Source organism: Corticium candelabrum, chromosome 22 (assembly GCF_963422355.1).
Source record: "Corticium candelabrum chromosome 22, ooCorCand1.1, whole genome shotgun sequence".
In the NCBI taxonomy this organism is placed as follows: Eukaryota; Metazoa; Porifera; class Homoscleromorpha; order Homosclerophorida; family Plakinidae; genus Corticium; species Corticium candelabrum.
Window position 1 is genome coordinate 3,466,081 of NC_085106.1, and position 16,764 is coordinate 3,482,844.

Consider the following 16,764-nt stretch of genomic DNA (forward strand, 5'->3'; position numbering starts at 1 on the left):
GTATATACAATTAGTCTCACTAATATACACTGTGTGACAAATGCAGGTTTGACAAACATGATAATGACTAATCTTTAGTTATTATTATGGTGACGAGCATTATGTTGTACATGCATTTTAGCTTATATTGCGTTGCGACTTTTGTCACAGTTTATGGTTTGGTCAGCTATGTCTAATTGAATGCATGCATATATTTGACTGCATCTGCACGTTGTATTATTGTAAGTTTTTAAAAATATGCACAGAGGATGCATCTGTATGGGGCGAGATTTGTTTTACTGACTACACTGTTGGTATACAGTTTATCAGTACTAATTGTTGTGATAAACAAAGTTGTATACTTTCTGTTGTTACTTTGGATGCAACATTGTTGCAACTCAACTGTAGTGATTGACACCAATTCTGTTGTTAGCTAATGAATACAACTTGTCTGCGGATCTTTGGCAGCGTCCATGTTATTACCCACTCAAGTCCATACCTCAAACATATCGCTGTGATCCTCCTTGCATCGTACCAGAGCTTAGCAATTCAGCTAAATTGTTTAGGCGAATGCTTGGTGTTTTATCAATTGTCATTTTCGTGTTTTGTGGTACAATTATGTTTACTACTTGGATATCGTTACCATTTATGTAAGTTGCTGATGTTACTTTGATTTTAAATGGAAATTCTAAATTGGTGATTGTTTGTCAGGTCGTGTTTTCCTCATGTTATACCACTCTACATTGTAGGAACATATGGTGTGATAGGTATTTGCCAGACGTTAACATCGTTATGTTATCGCTGTTAATTTAGCTTTACTTAGACATCGTTTTCAGCTTACCAAATATTTTGTCCATTGAAACAGCATTTTGCGAAGACGAGACCTCTACCAGTGAATCACCATACTGCCTTATTCAAGGTATGTGGCTTTGTTTATGTGCTATATAGTGATAATGATAGAGTAATCATAGCAATCAGCAATACAATAAAAAAAAGTCTTTAAGGCACTGATTTATATTTGATAAAATGATATAAATAATTGCTATCAATGGTAATGACATAATTAATATTTTATATGATTTTATAGTAATTGTTAGTTTGAGTGATTTGGCTGCGAGATTGTAGTAAGAAGCAGTGGTTTCTTTCTTTGCTTGTTGTCTGGAGAGTACTTGTCACACGTACTAGATCTAGAATGGTGTTGTAATAATGTAGTGACATGCACCTACCTTTGTCTCTAATCATGTTGCATGCAAACAAGAACTACAAGACTGTCCTTTTTTGTGTAGGCATAGATGAGTGTTTGGCAGTGTGTTTTCTGTCTTTATGGTTTGGGTCACATATAGACATGCAGTTAGTTGGCAGTAAATATGCTGCAAGTTTTTCTAGTACATATTAATCTCTTTTGGGCAGCATCTAGCTATAAGATAATCTAAAAATGTAATACAAATTAACACATAGTTTCTATCATGGAAATTCTAAAAAAGTAGTAAACTGTATTTGAATGTTTTATATCTTTTTCTGTTTTATTAAAGAGCCTATTAGGATCAGTATCAATCTTGGTTACATTGAAACTAAATAACTAAATAACTATACATACACATAACAATTTGCATTTTCCTAATACAATATGTATGTAATCATTTGATTTTTGTTTTGTGTTATCTGTAGGTGTTATAATGGTGTATGGCATCTTGTTTTCATCTTTGTGGTATTTTTGCTTCTGCTTTAATATCTACCTTGTTGTTGTTCACAACAAACCCCACTTGATTCTCTCTAATCGACGAGCGTACTTGATGCAATCCGTTGTTTGCTGGTTGTTACCAACAGTATCCATTGCTATAATATTTTCTGATACATATCGTGGCAAATACTTTGATTGGATTGGTGTCGATTACTTTCTATGTGTTGTGGCAGACATACCAAAGAGTTACTATTTTCTCATTCTACCATTACAGCTGACGATTGGCATTGGTTCAACTATACTCTTTCTCACAGCGCTATTTCTGTTTAAGGTATGTGGTTGCAATTGAATACATGTAATAGTATGATCGGGAACATCTGCTATTGAACACTTGTACACACCTTTTACGCTGCATGTTTAGACTATAGAGTTTATGATAAAATACTCATAATTAAAACTGCATTGGTGTAGAGAAAAAAATGGGATGCTTAGTTGATATATCACTAATATCAATTAAGTGACAGCAACATTGGGTCTAACTGAAATTTGAGCAACGGCAGCAGATTTACATTCTCACTAAACTATTTTTGTTTATCGAACAAATTCTCGTATTACCTGGACTTTTGCCAAGTTAAGAAGTTTGACTCCAGGTGTCACATGTCGGTAATCTAGTCTAGATTCGTTTTTTGTTAGTTAGTATTGGAGTAAAGTTGCATTTGTCAAATCAAAGTAATGGTTTGTTATTTTAATTTACGCCAAGTTGTTATCATTAATTAATCGGTTGCACTTATATCATTATTCACATTTGTTGTACCATTAGAGTGATGAGGACAGTAGAGGTCTCAAGCTGATGCAGAATGCAAGCAAGAACTCTGGTATCACATCACTGGGGAAAAGACTTTCAGCTCTTTGCTTGTTGTCAAGTGCTGTTGGAATTTACTTGCCATGTTCAATGTCATATCTTTGGACATTTTCTGATTCAAAAGAAGCCGCTTTGTTGTCATATTTTGAATGCAAGCAAGTGACAGATGATTGTCCACAAGATTTCCTTCAATATTCTGTTACTTCTATAATGATTCCACTAAGAATCGTCATTGGTTTATATTTTCTTATTTCTTCATTGTTCTTATTTGGAACTCCAGCTCAAATCAAGTTGTGGAAGCACTGGATAGCAAGACTGCTTCTCTGTTGTCATGTCCCGGATCCTGACGGAAAGTACGCGGCATGGAAAAACGACGCGGATTTGCAGCAGTATCATCGTAGTCAAGCTTCAATTCGTCGTTTACGGGTTTTACAGCAGGCAGAAACATGGAAAAACAAAACGCAAGAACGGAGATAGAACTTACGTCCAGAGATGGAGCAGGAGCATCACAAGAAGAACTTGCCAAAGATGAAAATTCAATCGAAAACGGTTAAACTACATGAACTGACCAGAGAAAGAAAAACGGGCGTGCACATGTGCAATATTTTGACTGAAGTACGTACACCTATGTTCTCACACACGTTACATGCACACTACAGTATACTTTCTGTGAAGACGTTTCTATTAATTTTAAATGAGTTATTGTATTAATGATAAAGATATAAAAATTAATCTAGCACAGTGTCGCATTCAAAAATTACATATACGTGCAGACCTATTAGTGCAGACCTCGTTATTGCGACCACGTTTGTCCCACTGGTTTCTGTTGAACTATCGCGCTTGTAGGATTTTTGGCAACAAATACACAGTGACCCATACATGTAAAGTGGTTTCACGTATACCTCCAGAAAGTGAGGGTGTTGGACTATCGGGTGTCGAAATAAAAGGTCTGACTAAAACGATATGTATACGAAATGTATGAGATATCGACTATACCTATTGTAGAAAGGCTATCTATCTAGTCCATAATCTGCATAGAATTACAACTTGCAGGATTGCAATATATGCATGCGCCACGTCATCACCAGTTCTCTTTTGTACTTTCGGTCACTTGCTAGAAAGGTAATTTTCTGGGTACTTTGATCACTAGACAAAACACATTAGGTCTAACAAGAATTGTACATTTGCATGCACAGTTGCATGAACTGCATGCAGCTAGTACTTCGTGCAGATGGTCATGGTAAGGAGAAATATTGAGCGCCGCGTGTTGTTTCAGCAGCGAATCGTGTGGTTCAACGTGCTATTAGACAATTGTTGGTGGAAGGAATTCAAATCAAAGATGATCAAGCTGCTTGAATGTTCAGACAGTGGCGTAGCTATGGGGTTTCTTGGTGGTTCAGTATTCTTGCTAATAAGTGTACCCAAAATTCATGGGCGTGGTTCCTCAGCTATTTAAATTTTTTGTTTAGTCTACTAGAGTGATTTATATATTATACAGTAACGAGATGATACGCTGCTAATTAATTAGTAAATCTACGTATTTATATCGCACATGTACAGTTGTCTAGAGTACAAATGGGAATACTTAGAGCACCATGCAAGGCCGCAGACTACCTCTTGAGTAGTCTGTATATTGCCAATTGACACAACGTCGTACAATTGGCAACAATACTAGATCTCTAATATAGACAGTAGCTTGCGAGTTGGTAAAATTAATATTAATATTAATATTAATTATAAAAATTAACATTAATTTGAATCCACACCTAAATTTTTCCATAGTTCAGTGCATCTAAAGTTGCGCAGCTGCTAGACAATTATTTATGCTATACAGTTCTAGGTTGATATTGTTCCTAATCAAAAGTTTGTTTACCATTTTGTACTGGTTGTAAAAGTGAATTTGTCCTAGACCTGGTAATTAGTATTGTTAATTAATTAATTAATTAACGTATAAAATCGTTCAAAAAGTGCCGGTGAATCAAACAAGAAACTAAAGTGCTTGACTCATTTCCACGCACTAGTTACCTGAGAGTTTCCCTACAAGAGCTTTTACTCGACTTGCAAGTACTTGACAATCATGGGAATGACAGAGTCGTAGGATAATTTGACAATCCGGGGAATGACGAGGGCGGAGAGAGACTGCAGTGTCAAGTCGAAGATACAACTCTTGTAGTTAGTAGTTGTCGCCGATGCCGCAACGAACTAGGAGACGCAGTCATCTCTATATTTATATCTTTGGTACAGTGGTCACTGTCATTATGTGGGGCATTGCTGTTGTACCAACAGTCTTCTATGTTTTGCCTGAGACTCTCAGTAACTACACGTACAGGCAGGCCAGGTCAGTCAATAAACATAAGTAGAACGGACAGATCGTAACCGGAATTTAGCCGGAACCAGTTGCAAACTCCCGGATTATCGGATGTAAATCGTCTGCTTTTAGTATGTACTCTGATGAGAGTGTTCTTGATTGAGAAAGCACTATAAGCTTGATCTTGAACTGAACTAACGTTTTGCTTGTAGCAGCTAGACGATTGCTAGGTAAGAAATACATTGAATTTGTTGTAAGAGGACTAGATACAGAGCTGCCAAATCTCCCGCATTGAGCTGGAGACTTCCGCATTTGGGACCGCTCTCCCGCCTACCCGCATTTGGCATCAAATCTCCCGCATTCTGACCATTGGTGAGTGAGCCTGTTCTGTGTAACCATACAAATGTAGCCCTTAATTAACCTAATTAATACTATAGTCACAATCAGAGTCTCTGGGCCCAACATTGACCTAGAAGGAGAAGTCGGTCAGGCAAAACTGTCGGGAAGTGGATAGGGGGAGGGGATGGCTATACTATGGAGTAACATCAGTTGTATATTGCTGGAAAAGCGATTGAAGAAGGCCAGGAAACAATAGAATCTAGAACATCCCAACTAGCAGCGAGAATGTGTATACCTCGTTCTTACATTTAATCTAGGGTTAGATTTTATTTGCAGGCAGCAGTACCTACAAGTTCAGTGTTTTACATTTGTTGCACTTTGCTTATTTAGGTGTACTGTTTACATATTATTTAACACTTATTACGATATAATTTATTGATAATAAAGCTATTGTAGGCGTGTAAAAATTGTTAGACTCTCGCATTATCCCGCATTTCTTCCTGCAAACTCACGCATTTTGATGCAAGTAGAGAGTTTGATTTGAATGTTGTTAAAATCTTTGACTGACAAGGTAATGCAATGTGCTGAATTGGTAAATATTATTGCTTTATTATTTATTTTTTGACTTGAATATTTGCTATAAATTGTTCGGATTAAGGGTACATGAAGTATACATTTGGTCAAAAAGTGTTGTATTTATGATTGTATTACTTTAGAAAGTGAAATGCTACGTGTAATTGAGTGAACTGCATTTTAGTCCTAACCAATCTTCTATTTGGAATCAGTGCAATCATCGATCAAGTGACTATTCAATGAATCAGACACTGTGTGGCAATGTCAGTGAGGAAACTTTTGTGGGAGTCTGTTTCTTTGCCACGAATCTCGAAGCTAGTGGCATGGTTGATGAGAGGATAGCATTGACAGCCCGTCTTCAAAATTGCACAGATTTTGACTATATAACTGTTGAGCGGTTTGGTAAGTATAATTCTGGTTTAGTAAGTTGATGTATTAATTAATAGTTTTGAACTTTTAGTCATCACGTAGATGGAGGCATTTATTTGTTTACTTAATTAAGCCACGTGCAACAAATCTAACTAGTGTAAGAATCACTAATTAATTGCCCTGCAAAATGTCATTAAGAGAATTGACCATTGGCAGTGCTTATGTGTTTATAATTATTGATATCCATGATACAATTTCATTTGCATGCATGAGTAATAGGCAGTTGAGTAGGATATAGAAAATGCATTAAGCGTAGACTTGAATGCTGGCACTGAATGTATACATTAGTATACACTAATGGATGGTATAGATGAAAGGGACAATCAACACATTTATAATACTTTGCATGTATATTTTTATTCTGATTCAGAATGATATTATGGTGACTATGGTTAAAGTTTGTTGATTAAACTTTACAGGCTTAATTCACACACACACACACACACACACACACACACACACACACACACACACACACACACACACACACACACACACACACACACACACACACATGCACACACACACACACACACACACACACACACACACACACACACACACACACACACACATGCATATATTTGACTGCCTCTACACAATGTTCTTGTAGTTTCACTAAAATGCAGAGATTGAGGATGCATCTGTATGGAAGTAGGTTTGTCTTACTGACTACACTGTTGATGCATTGTATTGGCACTTGTTATTGTGATTTACACAGTTGTGCGCTCTCTGTTGTTACTTTGGATGTAACAACTGTAGCGATTGACACTAAATTTTTTGTTAGCCAGTCAATACAACTTGTCTACGGATCTTTGGCAGCGTCCATGCTATTATCCTCTCAAGTCCATACCTCAAACATATCGCTGTGATCCTCTTTGCCTCGTACCACAGCTTAGCAATTCAGCTACATCGTTTAGAGTAGCGTATGGTGTCATAGCGATTATCATTTTTGTGTTTTGTTCCACAATTATGTTTACTACTTGGATGTCATTACCATTTATGTAAGTTGTTGATACAGGTATTTGATGGTAGATAGAAAATCTGAATTAATGATTAATTGTTTTGTCAGGTCATGTTTTCCTCATGTCATACCACTCTACATTGTGGGAGGATATGGTGTGATAGGTAGTTATCATACTTTAACATAATTATGTTATTGCTGTTTTAATTCAGTTTTGCCTAGTCATTGTATTCAGCCTTCCAAGTATTTTGTCAATCGAGACAGCTTTTTGCGAAAATGATACCTCTACCAGTGAAACACCATACTGCTTTATTCAAGGTACCTGACTTTGTTTATGTGCTATATAGTGATAGTGATAAGGTAATCTTAGCAATCAGCAATAAAATAATATTAATTATTAGATCACAGTTTTGTATTTGTTGAAGGGATATAAAGTGACTGCTAAATTAGTAGTGATAATGATTGATAGTTTGTATGATTTTATAATAATAGTTTCGTTTGTGTGATTTGGCGATGAGACTGTAGTAAGGAGCAGTATGTACTTATATAGTGACATGCACTAAGTTTGTTGTTTGTATGCATTTTGCAAACAGTGGCTACAAGTCTCTCATTGTGTGGTCTAGATGAGTGTTAGGCAGTATGGTACTTTCGCTATGGTTTGGGAATATGGCCACATGTAGACACTCAGTAGTTAGTTGGCAGGAGATATGCTGCAGGCTTTCTTAGTGTTGCAGTATGGCATATCCATAATTATTTTATTCTAATTTGTGCCTATTGACCTCTGAGCAGTATCTATAATATAATGTAATATAATGCAAATTAACACACTACTGTACAATGTGTGTGTGTGTGTGTGTGTGTGTGTGTGTGTGTGTGTGTGTGTGTGTGTGTGTGTGTGTGTGTGTGTGTGTGTGTGTGTGTATGTGTGTGTGTGTGTGTGCGTGTGTGTGTGTGCGTGTGCGTGCGTGCGTGTGTGCGTGTGTGCGTGTGTGCGTGTCATATTTGGTGATTTAATTTTAGGTTTCATGTAATTTGCAGGTATTATTTTAGTGTATGGCATCTTGTTTTCATCCTTATGGTATTTCTGCTACTGCTTCAATATCTATGTTGTTGTTGTTCATAACAAACCCCACTTGATTCTCTCTAATCAACGAGCGTATTTGATGCAATCTGTCCTTTGCTGGCTGTTACCGATACTGCCCATCGCTATCATACTTTCTGATTCATATCATGGCAAATACTTTGATTGGATTGGTGCTGATTACTTTCTATGTATTCTGGCAGACATACCAAAGACTTACTATTTATTGATTCTTCCACTTCAGCTGTCTGTTGGCATTGGCTCAAATCTACTCTTTCTAACAGCTCTATTTCTCTTTAAGGTAGGAGGTGGTGATTGAATACATGTAATGTGGTGATTCTTGATCTCACACTGCATGTAGAGATTTGTAGTGTCTGCGCTCATCAAATTAGTTTATCTAAACAAATTATTATATAAAATATTTATAACTGTAAAGTGTTTGTTATGCAAATGCTATAACGTTTATGACAAGAGACACTAAACTACGTTGGTGTAGGAAACTAGATGAGATTTATAGTTGATATATCAACAAATTAACAGATTAATTAATATCACTTGATACGGAAGTGACAGCAACATTGCATGGGTAGTAAACTAAACTTTGCACTCAAATTGAGCCCTGGCAGCAAATTTGCATACTCACTAAACTAATGTTGTTTATTGAACAAATTAACTTAATTAAGGGCTGGTTAACTGGTTACACTAGTACTCATAATATTAGTACAGGTTTGTTGTACTATTAGAGTGATCAGGATAGTAGGGGTCTCAAGCTGATGCAGGATGAAAGCAAGAACTCTGGTATCACATCACTGGGGAAAAGACTTTCAACTCTTTGCTTGTTGTCAAGTGCTGTTGGAATTTACTTGCCGTGTTCAATGTCATATCTTTGGACATTTTCTGATCGAAAAACAGCCGCTTTGTTGTCATATTTTGAATGCAAGCAAGTGACAGATGATTGTCCACAAGATTTCCTTCAATATTCTGTTACTTCTACAATGATTCCACTAAGAATCGTCCTTTTACTATATTTTCTTATTTCTTCATTGTTCTTATTGGGAACTCCAGCTCAAATCAAGTTGTGGAAGCACTGGATAGCAAGACTGCTTCTCTGTTGTCATGTCCCAGATCCTGACGGAAAGTACGCGGCATGGAAGGACGACGCGGATTTGCAGCAGTATCGTCGTAGTCAAGCTTCAATTCGTCGGTTACGGGTTTTACAGCAGGCAGAAACGTGGAAAAACAAAAACGCAAGAACGGAGATAGAACTTACGTCCAGAGATGGAGCAGGAGCATCACAAGAAGAATTTGCCAAAGATGAAGATTCAATCAAAAACGGTTAGACTACATACACATAAGAACTGGCCTAAGAAATAAAACGAGGTTGTATCACTGCATGCACATGTACCATATTAAGTTTCCGGGAGCTGTACTTTGATCCTGACAATGTTTTCACTAATATATAATGTCGACTTTTGATTGATTGATTATACAATTTTTTCTGTACACAAAGGCCATCCAATCCATGCTGCATCTACATAGAAGTACAACCTATACAATTGCAGTAAGTCCTTAGGTGCGTCTTTACCAGCATTTGACCACTAGGTCTTATTGCTCAATCCTCATTTCTCACATTGACCCTTCAGGGGCCACTTGTCCTAGACAACTTTCAGGGCTGATCCTACAGTTATGATGTCATTGAGAACTAGAAATTAACTGACACAAACGTTTGGAACTCAGGAAGTTATGTGAGAAATCTTGGACTGTATAGGTATGCATCAGCAGCTTAAATGGTATACTGTACTGTGAGCAAGAAAAGTAGCACAGAATGAGAGTCAAAACACTACAGAGAGTCAAAACACTACAGAGTCAAAACAAATTCAAGCAATGTTCCACGTTTGCCTACCAGTGCACTACACTTTAATTGTCAACTATGCCTCCACGGCAGGTTCTACACCCTTGCTATCATCTTCTTGCCTTGTGTCATCTTCGTGCTTTGTGTCATCTTCTTGCCTTGTGTCATCTTCTTGCCTTGTGCCATCTTCGTGCTTTGTGTCATCTTCTTGCCTTGTGTCATCTTCGTGCCTTGTGTCATTAGCCATTTCTTGTTTCTCCTCGCTATCTTCATCAGTAGTTTGACCATTTGTGGCTTGTGCTTCCTGCTGCTCATTCTTGGTGCCTTGTTCTCCTTCCTTCTCATCTTGAGCCGCAAACTTTTCAAACATATGTGAGTATAGCTTCATCTCCTTAAGCTTCACTTGCTGCAATCGTTTATTTGCGGCTGCTATTTGTTCTCGAGCTGCTTTGTTACGAGGCTCCCGTTTAAGAACTTCTTGAAAGTCACATTTTGCTTCTTGGAAATCTTCCATAGCCATACGTGCCTATGCACAATTAATTTGATATCAACTCAGATTTTGTTAGCAGTCCCACACCAATGTCACTCAAGCATATTAGTGTAGAAAAGACAAACCTGCCCTCTCCTGAAATATCCTTTCACATTGTCTGCGTCTAACGTGAGAGCCTCTTCACATGACTTGGCTGCTTCATAATGTTCATTAAGCTTCAGATAGCATGCTGCCTTGTTAAGGTGGGCGGCTGTCTGCAACGGCTTAGCTTCTTCGTTGCCTCCCTCCCCAACATTTTCTAATGCAGTGAGAATTCGTTTGTATTCTTTGAGAGCTCGAGAATACCTGCCATTCTAAGCACACAGGAATTTCAAGTAGGTATTCGTCAATTTTCAATTGTGTCTACGACAAACCTTGAAAAATCCTGTTCCTTGCTCCTTTGCTGATTTTGCAGTTTCTATTTTCTCACCTGCATCCATGGCCCACGCCTCACGAGCCTAAACAACAGTAAAACCTCATGAGAATATAGCACTTAAAAACATAAGCCACATCAACAGAGTAGGAGAGCTGTTACCTTGGTAAGTTTCTTCAGCTCGATGTTGTATTGTATAGTGGCATTGGGAGGAATGTTATGCTCTTCAGATCCTTTGTCTCCATAAGCATATTGTGGTTTCACCGTGATTTCAGCTTTCTCTGCTTCCTTCATCTTCTCCAATGCCAACTCAACACCTTCCACAATACCATGATCCTCTCCTTCTCCCAACTTGAATGTCACTTCGCGATCCTCAAACACACGATCATCGTAGAAACCGACCACATGAACTGCAACAGAAGTTGTGATACAGTTAGGGGTCGTCCACTTTTGGCATTTTTACGAGCGTACACTCGAGCGTACAAAGTGTACGCTAGGAAGAGGGGGATGGCATGTGCCGTATGCTTTTGAAAAATGTTTCTAAGATGCGCATGCGCAGGGCCTGATTTGCGTATTAATGAGAAACTCTATTGACTACAGGTACGAAACTGCTGGTTCTTCACAAACTGACACTAAACATTTTAACATGTTATCTCTCCTCCTAGTGGGCCTTCTTGCATATCCTGGTTTCTAGCTATCACATCCGGGTGTGTTGGTGTGCTTGGCATGACGTTTGGTATATATAAAAGTGCCCACCTCAAATGGCCACTGCAGTCCACAAAAAGTCAACTGAGATATATCACAAATACTCTGAAACTCTGGCAGCATGGAGAAAGGACCAAGAAAAGCAGTACTTTCAGGGTAACAGCATACTTTCAACGTAGTTCAATGCTGAAGGTGAGAAAGGAGCAACTACATATTTGTTGGGTTGTTGATAGACGCTCATTCAAGATGCCGTGTAATTAAAATGTGAAATTTGTACTGTTGCAGAGTAGCAACAGTTTATCGTATGCTTTCATGAAGAAGGAAGGAAAGAGCATACACACTGTACACTTGTGCAAATGCCGAAAACATAGACGACAACTACTTAAAAAATACCAAATGGACGAATGTGGGTGGCCATGCCATATACTGCAAAACATGAAGTACCTGTCATCTCTGCTTTCTCATTGGGACTTTGATACCCTAGTCCCTTCTGCAACTGCACTTTTGTAACTCCTTCATCGTCTGTCACATTCTCTCCTTTCCAGCCAAACACCTCCACTTCAAATACAAGTTTAGAATTTGGTGGAATCTTTGGAGGAGATCCCTTTTCTCCATATCCATACTCGGGTGAGCACGTGAGAATTGCAAGCTCTCCTTTTTTCATTGTTTTGACGCCAGTATCCCAGCCTTTGATCACTTGTCCTGAACATGAAAATGTTGAAAGAGGAATGAGACAGGTACAATAAACAGTCAGACAATAGTTATCAAGAGATGAACAAGTAAATAAACAGACAGATGCAGCTAATCAACAATCTATAATGTCATGTTGTATAGGATGAGTTACTCAAGAGTCGATTTCCAATTAGTAAATTAAAATTCAACTTAAACTTAAACTAAGTATGTCACAAAAACGTTTGAGGGTATGTTGTAGCAAGTGATATAAATATTCTATTTTCATGCAGTTGGTGTTAAATATTGTGTCGTGACATATGCTAACAGAACCGACAAAAAAGCCAACAGACAGACAAACAAACAAACAAACAGACAGACAAACAAACAGACAGACAAAGTTGTGGTGTATTGTTGTGTACTAATTAGTTAGGGGCGGAGTTATGATGACAGATATAAGTATAGCGGTAGGGTAATTGCATTATTGAGTCTGTGTTCCGCGTTCTGCAATAGTTCTGTATGTCTATAGTCCTGGTGTGGGTACTGTACAAGGGCGTGAGGCAAGAATTACACTGACAGCAGAGGCTAGACCGAGAAATCACAGGCCTCGACCGGTGCCATATGCCCTGCAAGAAAAGGTCAATCAGGAACTAGATTGCATGCAACGTGAGGGAGTGATACGGCAAGTACAGACGAATGACTGGGCAACTCCAGTAGTTGTAATTTGAAAGGGGGATGGGGCAGTGAGACTGTGTGGTGACTACAAGGTCACGATAAACCCCTATATAGATATAGGCGGTTATCCAATGCCAAACCCCAAGATCCATTGGCAACCTTGGCTGGAGGAAGACGATTCTTGTGCATGGATCTGAAATAGGCATACCAACAGATGTGTGTTGCCCCAGATAGCCAACGTTATTTGACGATTAATTCAATTGACGGTTTATTCACGTTTAATCGGATGACTCTCGGAATATGTTAGAATTTGGCAGCAAACCATGGACAGCCTCTTGTCAGTTCTGGTGCCATCTGAACAACATGAGCAGAGGTTGTTAACAGTGCTGAGACGATTGGATGAGGCTAGTATGAAACTGAAACAGGAAAACTGCAAATTTAATTAGCCTTGAGTGGAATACTTGGGTCATATTATCAGTGAGCAAGGCATCTCGACCTTGGACACTAAGGTCCAGGCAATAAGGGATGCGTCAGAACCGACGAACGTTACAGAGCTAAAGGCTTTCCTGGGCTTACTCAATTACTCCGGGCAGTTTTACCAAATTTGTCAGCGACCTTGCATCCCTTGTATGCGTTATTAGGCAAAAATCGACCGTGTAAGTGGGGATCTAAGGAAAGAGAAGCATTCCAGAAAGGGAAACAGAATCTTCTGGAATCAGAATTCCTGACACATTACATCCTGCAAAGGCCAGTGAGTCTGAGTTGCGATGCATCACCTTATGGGGTGCATTGTCTTATGGGGTGGGTGCCTGTCTGACACACATAATGCCAGATGGCACAGAGAGACCGCTAGCCTTTGCATCCAGAACACTATCGACAGCGATGAAAAAGTACGCCTAACTGGAAAAAGAGGCATTAGCATTAGTATATGGAGTGAAGCAATTTCACAAGCACCTAGTGGGCAGACAATTTACGTTGGTTACAGACCATCGACCTCTTATGAAGATCTTGGGACTGTATGAAGGCGTCCCAACTTTGGCAGCAGTCCGGTTACAACGTTGGGCACTGCTTCTCAGTGCATACAATTATGAGCTGAAGTTCAAGTCAGGAGTAGACAACAAGGAAGCAGATTTGTTGTCTAGATTGCCAATACCTATGCAAGTGATTGACCCAAATGAGGAGAATTACCATGTGGACTACTGCGATCAGTTGCCAGTGATGGTAACCGAAATATCCAGACAAAAACCAGAGACATCCAATACTTAGAAAGGCTTATGAATATACCCGAACGGAATGGAGAATTTCAGTGGATCCGTGTTTAGAGCCTTACGCCAGACGATCCACAGAATTGTCAATCGATAATGGGTGCCTCCTCTGGGAGAGTAGAGTAATTATACCAAAAGCGTTACGTACGCCGGTGGCAGAAGAAATTGATTATGAACATCTTGAAGTAGTCAGGATGAAGGCTTTAGCGAGGAGTTTAATCTGGTGGCCCAATCTTGATAGAGATTAGGAAGACTTGGCCAAGAGATGTGGCAGTCAAGGAAGACCAGCACGAATCTTACCATCCCACCCATGGATCTCCCAGGATGCCTTGGGAGTGGGTGCATGCTGACTTTGCGAAACTATCGGAAGACAGTACTTGCTGATGATCGATGCTTTCTCAAAGTGGCTGGAAGTACACAAAAGTTAGGTACTCATGCCACCACAGAGCAGACTAGAATGCAATGAGATGGACCTTCAGTTATCACGGCTTACCCAGGAGGTTTGTGACGGATAACGGGCCACAATTTAGGTCACACGAGTTTCAGATGTTCATGAAGGCCAATGGAATTCGACATCAGTTACACCACCCTATGATCCATCATCCAATGGGCAGGCTGAAAGACTGGTCCAAGAACTCAAGAAAAGTTTGAAGAGTCGGCAAACAGGGAGATCCATCAGTCATCAGCTATCATCATTCTAACTGTGGTATCGAATGACACCAAACACGACAATAGGGAAGGCCCCGGCTGAGCTGATGTTGAAGAGAGAATTGAGAACTAGACTAACTCTTTTATTACCTGAAACAGGGAACAACATCTGAGATCTTCAGACTAATCAATATCAAGATGCTACCTCTCGAGCAAGAAACCTCAAATCAGGATCAACTGTAAGTGTCTGGAATCCTACACAAGCCAGTAGAGGGAAGTGGTTAGTTAGGTGGTACCATAGTACAGAAATTGGGTCCCACAAAGCACTTGGTCAATGTCGGAGGAAGTACTAGATATGTACATGTAGACCAACTAAGATCCAGCGATGAGGAGTATGCCACAAGTGGCAGAGACAGAAGAAACACCAATTTCAGTGGCCCTGGATCAAAATACACAGTGAGATAAAGCAGCAGTTGAAGAGAAGACAACAGCTGAACCAGGTGAATCAAGCCAGAAAACACCAACGACATCAACAGCCAAGTTATCACCAGAAGCAGAAAGAAGATATCCGGCGAGACCCAACAGGAGATCTCCTGCTACATACCGACAAGACTAAGGAGGGAGGACTGTGGTGTATTGTTGTGTACTAATTAGTTAAGAGTGGGGTTATGATGACAGCCATAAGTATATGCAGTAGGGCAATTGCATTGTTGAGTCGGTGTTCCGCGTTCTGTGATAGTTCTGTGTGTCTATAGTAATAGATCGTCGGTCTTCGGTGGTGTAGAATTAGTGTGTGCGTATTCTAGTACAAATACAGCACAAAAGTCATCCTCCACAATCTGACTCGTGTCTTACCTGGAAAAGTAAATGAGAACATATACAATAAAGACTATCAAAGTAGCTTACATTAAACTGAAGTTGAACTCAGTAACTTGTTTGCCTTTACTGTTAGAAATAATGTCGGGTTTGTGTTTCAATAAGACAGACAGGCAGGCAGACAGACAGACACAGACAGACAGATAAACACAGACAGACAGACAGATAAACACAGACAGACAGACAGACATGCAGACAGACAGACAGAGGGACAGACAGACAGCTTATAGTGTAGGTTTAATTTGTTCTTCTATTGTCTTGTGTTCTAGCATGGTATTGTAGTAGTTGGGACACATTCGAGTTATCTACGTTAGCAGCTTAGCTGTTGTATACCCTAAATATGTATTGAATACACCAGACGAACAAACGGATCTTACCTTGTCCTAGTCTGAAAGTAAAACGCTCGTTCCTCTCCCGGCTGGAGTCAAACACAGTTCCATCCAGCAACTTGCCCACATAATGAACTATCACCTCGTTCCCTTCTGGCGCGGTAATTCCGTGGCCTTCTCTGATTATTTTCTTGTAGAGACCACCGTCTTGTTCTGTCGAGATGTCCTCTCCTAGATCTTCTATTTCTCCTTCAACATTTTTATCATCAACGACTTGTTCGCCTTCCTGCTGATTTGTTTCGACTGCTGGTACCTCCTCGTCGGCCATGTGCTACGTGTTACCCGAATCGTTGCTAACGCGCGTTAAGACAATGGTTTGAGACTCCGAGGCTGCAAGACGTCTGGAAATTTCTAGCATCTTCTAATGTACAAACAGGACGTGTGAGGTGTCGTTATAAATAGCTGGTATGGTTACATTTTCTTTGATGATATCAGAGTCAGTGCAAAGTGTCTGTCGATACCCAACGCAGGGCCGGATCCAGGAAGTTTTGAAAGAGGGGGTTCACCTGGTAGCAGTTATTTATAGCATTACTAATTTTCTCTTTCTAGTGAAATTATATAAAATTA

General features: G+C 39.4%; 3 protein-coding genes across 4 annotated transcripts; 2 read left to right on the forward strand and 1 right to left on the reverse strand.

Annotated features, from left to right (window-relative positions):
* The first annotated feature begins 512 nt into the window (after positions 1–512).
* LOC134197592 (uncharacterized) lies at positions 513–3,205 on the forward strand. The gene is made up of 5 exons (XM_062666939.1): positions 513–629; positions 691–746; positions 803–898; positions 1,648–1,991; positions 2,481–3,205. The coding sequence occupies exons 1-5, from the start codon at positions 550–552 to the stop codon at positions 2,997–2,999; spliced, it is 1,095 nt and encodes a 364-aa protein (XP_062522923.1). The 5' UTR covers positions 513–549; the 3' UTR covers positions 3,000–3,205.
* A 1,537-nt stretch (positions 3,206–4,742) lies between these two features.
* On the forward strand, positions 4,743–9,719 carry LOC134197399 (uncharacterized). Of its 2 annotated transcripts, none has more exons than XM_062666719.1 (7): positions 4,743–4,860; positions 5,955–6,144; positions 6,959–7,175; positions 7,244–7,299; positions 7,358–7,453; positions 8,174–8,517; positions 8,960–9,719. In XM_062666719.1, the coding sequence occupies exons 2-7, from the start codon at positions 5,982–5,984 to the stop codon at positions 9,554–9,556; spliced, it is 1,473 nt and encodes a 490-aa protein (XP_062522703.1). In that variant the 5' UTR covers positions 4,743–4,860; positions 5,955–5,981; the 3' UTR covers positions 9,557–9,719. The 2 variants fall into 2 exon arrangements, with proteins under 2 accessions (XP_062522703.1, XP_062522702.1); XM_062666718.1 differs by lacking the exon at positions 4,743–4,860 and adding an exon at positions 4,988–5,202 and having other exon boundaries at positions 5,927–6,144.
* Positions 9,720–9,991: 272 nt separating this feature from the next.
* On the reverse strand, positions 9,992–16,485 carry LOC134196982 (peptidyl-prolyl cis-trans isomerase FKBP4-like). The gene is made up of 6 exons (XM_062666210.1): positions 16,186–16,485; positions 12,120–12,377; positions 11,133–11,380; positions 10,972–11,055; positions 10,684–10,911; positions 9,992–10,594 (listed from the first exon to the last, which is right to left on the reverse strand). Exons 1-6 carry the CDS (start codon positions 16,463–16,465, stop codon positions 10,145–10,147), a joined length of 1,548 nt encoding a protein of 515 aa, XP_062522194.1. The 5' UTR covers positions 16,466–16,485; the 3' UTR covers positions 9,992–10,144.
* Between the last annotated feature and the right edge of the window lie 279 nt (positions 16,486–16,764).